The following is an 11,353-nucleotide window of genomic DNA, read 5'->3' as shown; positions in this document are numbered from 1 at the left end:
AATTGTAAAGGGTGCCTCTATGAAATATAGTTTATTATTAAAAAGTTGCAAGCCTAATAAGTAGTTTTTCCCTGAAAATCCTAAAAAATCTACAAAATATTGTTTAAATTCCAAAATCTAAAATAGTTTTTCTATAAAATCTGAATAAAGTATTTATAAATGGTAAAAATATTTGAAAATGAGAGAGAATAGGATTATTTGAAACATGAAAAAAGTTGGGTCCAAGTTCTTCAGCAGCTTTCTAACAGCCTTTAAGAAAAGATAGAGTTTCCCATTCGGTTTTTCCTTCTTCAGTTTCTGAAAGAAAAAATAAAATTGACTAGACAATACTCTTTTAAACACTAACAGAGAAGTATAATAAGCAATAAAGTCCGAATAATAATTGCACGTTTCTAATTTTTTTATAAAAAATCAAGAAAGAAACAAGATGTTGTGTAAACAGAATAAGGGTCCCTGACTGTATTAACAGCATTTGAAAGACCCACTGCCTCAGTAATTTTTTTTGCTGTCCCGCCTCCTTTTTTAAGGAAGGATCTAAATTTTTCAAGAAGGGATATAGAGGGAATAAAACTTTTTCCAATTGAAAAGAGGGGTTTCAGCTTTTAAAAGGATTGAAACCTCTCTGGAAACTAAGCATAAATTTGACAGGGTTAGACAGTAGTACGGGTATCAAAAGTTGTATCCAATAAATTTTATGTTTTTCAAATATAGCTTTTGTATATAAACTGACTCTGATTTTCAACAATTTTCACACTTTTTTTTCAAAAAAACCTGCTCCAATCAGTGCTGAAAAAACTTTTTTCAAAGGAACTCTTAAAGGTTATTGTAGGCATACCTGTTTGTGCCAGCCCAAACTTTTGATGTAGTTGATGAGTGACTCGTCATTGACAGAGAGAGGTGGAGTGTACTCTTTGGGTGAATCTCTGTTCCACCATGACCCTATCCTCCTATCAACAAATAAAAAAATCAAAGATTCTTTCAAGGCTTTTAATCCGAGAGTCTGGGCCGACCCTAAAATTTTTTTCGTTTCCGGTCCACCTTTTCATGATTTCTAATAAAAAAGTTTGGAAGAAAAAAATCAGCTCTCTGGCTTTTAGTGTTACCCCACATTCTGTCTTTATATTTGTTCTCTTTTTCACTGAAAGAAATGCTATTAATTACAAAAAGCTTTGGTGGACCGGAAATGAAAAATTTTTTAGGGTTCGCCTTGGTGGAAAATAATATCAAAGCAAAATAATAATGGTGAACATTTGCGAAGGTAAATTCAATCAGGGAATACAAAATATAATGCTACTTCAAATGATATCGACGATTGTTAAATTTGGCCGCTGTGAAATATACTGCTAAAAGAGCTACTGTTTGTTATCTAGATGAGTGAGTTATTACTAAAAAATAGTAATTTTCTCAAACCCAAGTTAATGAACAAAGAGTTAGAAGGCATTTTGTTGAGTACAATGTCCTTACCTTGATCTTAGGACACCATCAATGATACCAGTAGTTTGTTTTGATAATGTTGTGTAATGGTATGTATACAGACGGCTTCTGATATAAATAGGAGGTTTATCTGGGAAAGGGTTTTCTCCAACCAAGTCTAAAACATCTTTTTCACCTTCAAGTAGTTTGTAAATGAGATGAATAAACCAAGGATTATGCTGGTATGATCCAAGTGCCGCAAACCACATCTGCCAGTCTAACCGCGGTTGATGAGGTGCTATGAGAAAAGATAACATTTACAAGGTTTAAAATTACTATCTGACATCTGACATTGTCCAACCCAAATAGCTTCATGTCTGACCGAATAATCATATAATTTTCAAGCTAAAGCAACCTTGATTGGACCTTTTGTCCGACCCACTCGAAATCGTTATTTCGAGCCTTGCATTTACAAAATTTTCATGTATGTTTTTCAAGGGATATCAAGTTCATTGAAGGGGATGTCTGGTCAGTATTTATCTTTTAGCACTTTTGAAAATTTATTGCAAGGAGATGTGCCATCTCATCCCATCTCGTTTCTTTTGTCTATGAGTCAATATGGCGATTTTATAAATTCCCAGTGTAAAGCAGCAGTTTACACTGAAGTTAGTATTTGGGTTCAGTAGCAGTACAACACATAACTTACCAACTACTGGGAGAGGTGTTTTCAAATTGCCTGGTTTATATTTGAAATTGTATTCCTAAAATTAAAAAGATTTTGATTCTTAATTTTTCTTCCAATATTTCATATCAGAACCTCTTACTAGAGCAATTCACAAGTACTTGGAACTTCAAATACCTGAGTTAATATAAAGAGATAGTGTTTCTTATCATCATTTTGAAGAAAAAAAACTTCTGTAAATCAACAAGCTTCTAACCTTCCATGGGCCATTTCGAAAGTCATTTGTTCCTTCAATAATTATTTCTGGTCGTCCTCCTACACCAGTCATACTGAAAGGATGAAAACAAATCCAATTTTTTATTAGTCATCCTTTTCATACTAAATTGAATTAATAATATACTACTTTGGTACAAGTGGCTATAGTAAACGAATGGAGTAGTTACCAGTGCTGCAAATAACGGCCGGTGTCATTTTTAAGCTAATATGTGTGTTTTTTTCCCATGAAATTTTGATAGTTTCATTATTAGTGAGCTTTCTGATTGAGTAATCACCGGCCAACTTGAAATTCCTTATTTGCAACACTGGTTACTATATGGTTTTACTTAAAAAACTGTTGAAGAATTATTTTGTAATTCATACCTTCTAAAAAGACCGTAGCTATGAACAAGTTCATAAGAATCAACAACATTGTTCCACTCCTTTACAACTGGCCAAATGTCATTTTGAACACTTCTATCAATCTGAGTGAAGGGTACCTGAAAATTGAAGAAAAGTTGTTAGAAAATTAGTTGATGAGCAATGACTCGATAAAGAATTTCAGTCTACTAAAACTAAGAAAAAGATCTTAATAACTTTCTTAATTGATTAATAAATTGAAATAATAAATAGTTTTTAATGAAGAATTGCTTTGCACGATTCCAATCAGGGGGGGGGGGGGTCGGTACTAAAATCTCAGACATCATGACATTTAGTGACGTGGTGGTACTGCAAAAAAGCTCAAAAATAATTTTAGTACCATGTGTACTAAAATACCAAAAAGGGTGGTCCCTCAAAGAAATTTTTGAAAAATCTTAGTATTTTGTTCTAAAATCAGCCAAAATGGAGCATTTTTTTAACAATTTTGGAAAAAATTTGATTTTTTTTCTTCAGGAATTTTCGAAAAAATCTTCAGAAATCTTTCAGAATTTTCCCAATTTTTTAAATATTTTTTAAAAATATTTTTATGTACAGTTCAGCACAGTTTAGTAATAAAATTATATTATTTTGCAGATTGATGCACTAAATTCGAATAATTTTGTAACAATGACCCCATTTTGGTAAATTTAAAGCCGTAAAAGGGCAAAAAATGGGTGGTATCTATGTTAAATTGCTCAAAATAATTTTAGTACATGTGTACTAAAATAACATTTTCGAAAAATAGGTGGGGGTATGTCAAAAATTAGCGAAAATCCTTTTAGTACTCATGTATGTCTTACATTTTAGTACTGACCCCCCCCCTGTTCCAATCTGAACTTGGTGCAGGTAGATTAGAAGATAAATCCCAAATTCTAAAAGTATAACTAACTGTTTAACACATCCCAGGAATTGTACACTTACTAGACTTATACAGAAAATCCAACCAGCAACTGTTGCAAAGATAGCAGCAAAAAATGTTCTGATTAATGTCTTCAATTTTCTATCATCAGCTGCTGCACTGAAAAGATGAAAATCACAATGAAAATAAAAAACACCATTGACTGTAAACATGATTGCAAATGGAAAATTAACTTTAAAGTTGAGTTTCATGAAAGTATTTTAGAAGAAACCAAACTTCTGATAAAAATGAGAACTTAATTCTTGTTTTATATGGTTACTTGTTTGCAAAAATTGTGAGTGAGAAAGACTAGAATCCAAGCTGGCTGATGGAGGGATGCAATTAAGGTTATTTTCAAGAGCTTCAGGTAAATAATATCCTCTGAAACATTAGAATCAAGAAATCAGAATTTTTATTTGATTGAACTTACTCTCCTAGATATCTGACCAAATGCACCAGATGTGATAAGATACCCATATAGATTGAAAATCTTGTCAATTTCGTAACAGCACTTTTGAACTCCTCCTTGCTGAAAGCTGGAAGACGGAAAAATCAAAATGTGAAAATTCATTCAAATTTTTGATGTCCATGGGCCCCATCAACAGGGGGGGCTGGGGGATCCATGCCCCCCCCCCACTTTTTGGTAGACCATATCATACGTTTTAAAGAGTTACTATTTCAAGCTGGTTTGAGACCAAATCAAACCACAAAAACTATTATTCTCCCCAAATGGATATCGTTTTAAGGTGTTTTGAGCATGAAAAAAATGTTGGCCCTCTCACTCAAAATGGCTCGCCGGGCCCATGATGCCTTGTCTGTCACCTTGAATCAAAACTATATTTTAACACACTTCAACTTAATAACTGAATTTGGAAATTTGAAGTTTGGTACTTAGTACAAAAGACTTTCTGATTCTGGTGTGTAAGCTTTCAATATTCCAATTATTACGTTGCAGGGTTTAGCATGCGGCACTTTTAGCCAGGATGGCACTCTATAGAAGAAGTGTAACATTTTTGCATCATAAATGTCTAAAATTCTCAGATAAAAGAAATCAGACAAAACTGATAGTTGTCACTTGATATTCATCAAGGTCTTTTTAGTTTTCTCTGGTTTTCTTTATGTGCTTTTTCTTGAGTAAAAAAAACAAAATTCAAGTAATAAAATAAATACTAAATAATTACCTATATCAGAAAGAATTTGTGATGAGTCTGCAGCAAATCTAATATTGAAGTACTTCACAATCCAGTAAATAAGTGTTGTAGTGACAGCAGTCTTTAGTAAAAACACTGACAATCTTCTGAAAATACTTCTCTTTTCGTACGTTACTTTTGGTAACTGGAAATCTAGAAAAGATTTTGCATCACGAAATTAAGTTCAATGTGTGTAAAAGTAGATTTTAGGTAGTTAGTTTTGGCTAGCTTTGACTATCTTTAGAAGAGATAAATTGAGAGGTTGTTCATTTGCATAGCCAAAAGACAATCATTAAAATCAAATAAAAGAAAAGGCATTATCCATTAACATAAGGAAAGAAAAAAGCTTTATAATAATTTACGTGTTGTGCAGAAAAAAACTGCTGAAACTTACATTTCCCAACAAATGAAGGTGTATATTCGAAGAGAAATCTATCATCAATTAATGACAAACATAAGGTCATGGTAAGAAGATTGAAGAAAGTGTAATTGCCTGTCATGATGATTAACACTTGGAGTAATATCTGCCAAAAAAGATAATAAATAAATCAAATAATTTTCTCCTATTCCATTGAGATAGAAGAATAGAATTATTATTATTTTGTTTAAAGTTCAAAATTGTAATTAACAGTGCCCTAAACACATCTTTCCAATTTCCATTGAACTCAGAAATTGCTACTTTAATGGCTGTGGACATCATAGAAACGATGCAAGTACCTTTATAGATTTCTTGGAACGACATAACGACATTTTGTAAAAATATATACCCAATATCTTACCTGTGAGAAGAAACCCCATATCCTCAAACTTCTTATTGGGAGAAAGAAAAGGAATGGCAGAGCAATTTCAATGACATATCTGAAATAAGACAAGACAAGAAAATGAAAATGCCATCTGCAAATGTCAAACTAAATAACATTGGGATCTTACCAGAACTCTCCTGTTGGAAAATATTTTCAGCTGCTTTAAAGATTCCCTTTAATTATGCTCTAAATAGCCTGATTATATATAGTCAATATTTTCCATATTCAGGGGTATTCAGAGGTCCAGATATGGCCCAGCTTATCAAGATTTCACAAGTTTCCCACGAAAAAAGATTTTTGAATTTGTGAAAGCATGATTACACCTCTTTCTCACAGACCCACTGGGGTCCCACTAAAAAAATTGGCCAAAATATCATCCCTGGTGGAAAATTATCCTCCAATTTTTGTCCCCCACTGAAAATAATCAAATGAACCAATCTTCAATAGAAAATTTCTTGCTATTTATCCCATCCCCACTGAATTTTTTAATTTGGAAACAAAAGAATTGAAATCCCCAGCCATAAAAAAGTGGAATTCACTTTTGATTTAGTGAATTTTGATTTTGATTTTTTAGTTACATTAGTTCTTTGATCAGAGTAGGTTGTATGTATGCGTGTTATGGGAAATTTATATTTTTACTAAATGGTTTTAACTGTTTTACTATTTTATATTTTAGAACCTGAAGATGAATCACAAGTATTCGAAATATATTGTTTAAAATAAAATAAAATTGCTGGTCCAATTTCATTCATAAAAAAATGAGTATATCAATCCTCATTGAGTTTCAGTCTGTGGCTGAAAAAATCCTACTGGGTCTGTGAGAAGGGGGTGTATGATTTAAAAAGACATTCAAAAGAAGGCCCAAATCTTTTGTGTTTGTTGTGTCTAATGACTCATTGGAATACAAAAATATATCAACTTTGCTAGGATTAACTTTTGGGGTTGTGTTTACAAATATTTACAAAACTTACGTAGCAACTACACTCAATTTTTGAAACCATTCTGGGAGTTGATGGGCATACCAGGCTAATGGTGCTGGGATACACTATAAACAGTTAAAGAAAATGATGACGTAAGGCAAAAAGAAAGAAAAGGATAGTGAGTGTTAAACTTAGCAAATCAAGACTTGAAAAATCATAGAACTAAATGTAAAATTCTGCCTAACATTTTTGAGAGTTATTCCCATTATTATAGAATGCAGAATTTTTCGCTGAACAAAAGGGCACTTGATGTTGAAACCTGCAAAGCTGTAGAGTAGACCCTGGCATAAAGAGTTGGGTTATTTTTATTCATACTTGTGACTCATAATGCCAATTGAGGGCAGTTAAACCCCACCAAGTAGGGCAGTCTGATTGTAATTTGACAACTCCTGACTGAAACATCAAGCGAAATAAGAGCCATTTCACCAACCAAAAAGCCATGGCTGTGTGTCCTCTAAAAAGAAGTTTTTATTGCGTGTTTTAGCCCAAGAAAAGGAGGGTTATTGTATAAGTAAGAAGAAGACTTACGATTTAGCTCAGTTAGACAGAATTGCTAGAACCAAATCTAGATAATCCTTATAGGGAGGTTGATAAGTGAGGAAAAATAGGTTTAATAAAATAAGGGTGGTTGAAGTCTCCATTGAACTTATGATTGTAAAATTGACAACTATCACAATCATATTGTTTTAGAATAGTGTAGATACTTTAATTCCATTTATGCCTACTTAATTTTTAAAAAAATTATTTTTATTTTGCCACCAGGATCTTGAGAAAAAGTTTTGGATGATTTGAAAATTCCTTGATGATTCCAGAACTTATCACCTTATTCAAGGTGCAGCGTTCTTTTACTTTGAAGCAACAACTGATTATAATGGTGAAGGGATGCCTTTTTACTTTGGGAGAAAGATCATATTGGGAAAGGGAGGTAAAAAAGGTGCACAAAAGATGTGCTGAATCTAATGATTAAATATTCAAATGATTTTGTTTCATAAAATTCTATTATTAATTACCCATTCATACCACTTTTTGAATTAAATAATTGAGCCACAAAAATTGTCAAGAATCCAGTTTCCAAAAGCAAGATATCCCTGAAAGGATTATATAAAAGAATATTAAGAGTTTCTCATGGGATAATTCAGTAATGCATTCAAGACCGAATTTCAAAAATTTTCCAAAAAGTTGTCTTTCTTTACGAGCATATGACTGGCCACACTTTTGGATGTGTGCTGGCAACAAGTGAATAGATAGGAAACTTTAAAACCAAACTTACCACTAGCAGTGGGCTATAGAGACCTTTTTTTTCAAAATTAAGTTTGCATAATTTTTTTTGGTTGGTTGGGACCCAAATAACATAAATCTAAGATATTTTTGGATATTTCCAAAAATTGGCGGTTCTCCGCCCTTTTTTATACCCAAAATGGGCCATTTTCGGGCCATTTTGCTTGGAAAAAAAATCTAAAACCTGCTGTGTTGGTGCTACAACCATCAAATTAGGCTCAAAATGATCCTTGGAAAAAAGAAGGATTAGAATGTAACAATTATATACCTCTACCATATATATAAACTTAAAAAATTAGGTTTTTCGGCCAAAATTGACCAAAATTGCGAAAAAACAGGGTTTTGCCCTGGAAACAATTCTAAAATCTGTTCTGTTTGTGCACAAGCCTCAAATTAGGGTCAAAATATTCGTTGGAAAAAAGTAGGATTAGAATGTAACAATTAGAATACTTCTACCATATATTAAACTTCAAAAGATTTGGATATTCGGCCAAAATTGCCGAACTGGGGAAAAAGGGTTTGCTGGGAAAAAAAAATCTAAATCTGTTCTGTTGGTGCTATGAACCTCAAATTATGCTAAAATATTCCTTGGAGAAAGTAGGATTAGAATGTAAAAAAATAATACCTCTACATATATAAAATTTAAAAATTAAGTATTTAGGCGAGATAGACAAAACCGGGAAGAAACTAGGCTTTGCCTGGAAATAAACTAAAATCTGTTCTATTTGTGCTACACCTCAAATTAGGCTTAAAATTCCTTGGGAAAAAGTAGGAATCGATGAGCAATTACATACTCTACCACATATATAAAATTCAAAAGTTAGCTATTTAGGCCGAAATGGACCGAAACCAGGAAGACACTTGTTTTTGCCTGGAAATAAAACCTAAAATCTGCGCTGTTCGTGCTACAAACCTCAAATTAGGCTTAAAATGTTCCTTGGAAAAAAGCAAGATAAGAATGTAGCAATTATGTACTTCTAACCATGTATATAAAATTAAAAAAATTAGGTTTTCAGGTCAAAATGGACGGAAACCGGGAAGACACTGGGTTTTACCGGTTTCCGTCCATTTTGGCCTACAAACCTAATTTTTTTAATTTTATATACATGGTAAGAGGTACATAATTGCTACATTCTTATCCTGCTTTTTTCCAAGGAACATTTTAAGCCTAATTTGAGGTTTGTAGCACCAACAGCGCAGATTTTAGGTTTTATTTCCAGGCAAAAACAAGTGTCTTCCTGGTGTCGGTCCATTTTGGCCTAAATAGCTGACTTTTGAATTTTATATATGTGGTAGAGGTATGTAATTGCTACATTCGATTCCTACTTTTTCCCAAGGAACATTTTAAGCCTAATTTGAGGTTTGTAGCACAAATAAAACAGATTTTAGGTTTCATTTCCAGGCAAAACCCAGTTTCTTCCCGGTTTTGGTCTATCTCGGCCTAAATACTTAATTTTTAAATTTAGATATATGTAGAGGTATATAATTGTACTTCTAATCCTACTTTCCTCCAAGGAATTTTTAAGCATAATTTAGGTTCATAGCACCAACAGAACAGATTTAATTTTTTTCCCAGGCAACCCTTTTTCCCCAGTTTCGGTCATTTTGGCCCACCAAATTTTTGAAGTTTACATTATAGAAGTATATAATTGTTCATCTAATCCTACTTTTTTCAACGAATATTTTGACCCTAATTTGAGGCTTGTAGCACAACAAAATTTTTAGATTTTTTTCCAGGCAAAACCCTGTTTTTTCGCAATTTGGTCAATTTTGGCCGAAAAACCTATTTTTTAAGTTTATATATATGGTAGAGGTAAATTGTTACAAATCCTTCTTTTTTCAAGGACATTCGACCTAATTTGATGGTTGTAGCACAACGGCAGGTTTTTTAGATTTTTCCAAGCAAATGGCCCGAAAATGGCCCATTTTGGGCATAAAAAAGGGCGGAGAACCGCCATTTTTTGGAAATATCCAAAAATATCTTAGATTTATGTTATTTGGGTCCCAACCAACCAAAAAAAATTATGCAAACTTAATTTTGAAAAAAAAGGTCTCTATAGCCCACTGCTATTACCACTGGAACCAAAGGAATGTTTGGCCAACCTTTGATAAATAACAAAAAATGGAAAAATTATGTCAAATCAGACCATTGTTCCATGACACTTTCATTCTTAACCCTGCTTGATTTTCTACAAAAAACATCACTGTGGTATTTGCCTGCCTGATTTATCCAGTGAAACCTTGGCAGTATTATATTAAAAGAAACCAAGTTTTCAAACATTTACCTGATAAACTGAAAAATATAATAGCCATAGGGCAATGAAGACAAATTTGTTTTGAAAACCACTTGATATCATAGCAGCAATAGATAAAGCCATTCCATTGAGACAAATTAATTCCATTCCAGAGGAAACATCAAGACCAAGGGCTGGAGAAAACCACAACAAAGTTTTCTTTTTACTCAATTTTTGAGTTATAGATAATTCACCAGCTAAAAAGAATGATGGATTGGTTTAGTAAAACTATCATTGTACCAAACATAAAATCATGGTTTGATGGTTGAAATCATTTGGAGTCATTATATATTAACTAAATCTTCTTTCAACCTTGGGAAAATTGAGTCAAAATAGAATCGATAGGTACGCAAGAGCTTTCACCTTTTTCACATACTTTACAGCTGACCATACAGTTTCTTTCCATCCAATTTTGATTATTTTTACACTCTCCAACCTCAGCCCAGTTTGTACATCTTTCATCAGAATCAAAACATTGCCCTTTGAGTTCCTTTACTGCTGGCATCAACCCTTTTCTGCCATACAACCCTAAAGTTGAGGCAGGAGAAATTACATCACATTTTCTGACTACTTTTTATCAACACTTTTATTCATGTCATACCAGCAACAACAAAAATTTCAAATTTTTATAATGGTTTGATAAAATGGTTTGAAAAAAATCTTGAATAAATGATTTTTCAAATTGTCAAAATGTTCTAACGAGAGATGACAAGAGCTGATCCAATTAAGTTATCTTAAAAACGTATGGACAAAATTTTGAAAAAAGGAGAAGAACCTTTGCTTACCTGGGATTTGGAAGTAAAGTGAGGAGAAGGCAAAAAAGTAAATGGCTGCCATACACCAAATGAAAAGGCTTTGAACATGGATATTTCCTTCAGACATTTTTGGATTGATTCATCTACTTATCATTATTTTCATTGTTTTTTGACTTATCACTAGAAAATAAAATGTGAGAGAACTGTTATTGTCAATTATATAAAATTAGAGTGAATAATCAGCAAAATGGAAAAAATTAGTTGATTCTAAAGATTGAAAGAGGGACATAATCAGAAGGTAAAGTGAATTTCATTGGCTTAAATTTAGAGTCTTATAAAAAACAATAATTCTAATCAAGATAATCTTGTCAATTGTTTAACACAG

At 32.6% G+C, this 11,353-nt stretch overlaps 1 protein-coding gene across 1 annotated transcript; it reads right to left on the bottom strand.

The window, feature by feature from the left end:
* Positions 1-40: 40 nt before the first annotated feature.
* LOC136807899 (lipase maturation factor 2-like) lies at positions 41-11,150 on the bottom strand. The gene is made up of 18 exons (XM_067064518.1): positions 10,999-11,150; positions 10,577-10,741; positions 10,205-10,410; positions 9,994-10,022; positions 7,652-7,729; positions 6,957-7,095; positions 6,633-6,706; positions 5,638-5,716; positions 5,253-5,382; positions 4,850-5,011; positions 4,099-4,204; positions 3,692-3,788; positions 2,735-2,850; positions 2,352-2,424; positions 2,120-2,174; positions 1,465-1,711; positions 836-947; positions 41-297 (listed from the first exon to the last, which is right to left on the bottom strand). The coding sequence occupies exons 1-18, from the start codon at positions 11,093-11,095 to the stop codon at positions 154-156; spliced, it is 2,109 nt and encodes a 702-aa protein (XP_066920619.1). The 5' UTR covers positions 11,096-11,150; the 3' UTR covers positions 41-153.
* Between the last annotated feature and the right edge of the window lie 203 nt (positions 11,151-11,353).

The sequence above is a fragment of the Clytia hemisphaerica genome, unplaced genomic scaffold (assembly GCF_902728285.1).
Source record: "Clytia hemisphaerica strain Z4C2 unplaced genomic scaffold, Clytia hemisphaerica genome assembly, whole genome shotgun sequence".
In the NCBI taxonomy this organism is placed as follows: Eukaryota; Metazoa; Cnidaria; class Hydrozoa; order Leptothecata; family Clytiidae; genus Clytia; species Clytia hemisphaerica.
Note: the sequence above shows the minus strand (reverse complement) of the source record. Positions and strands in the feature narration are given on the sequence as shown.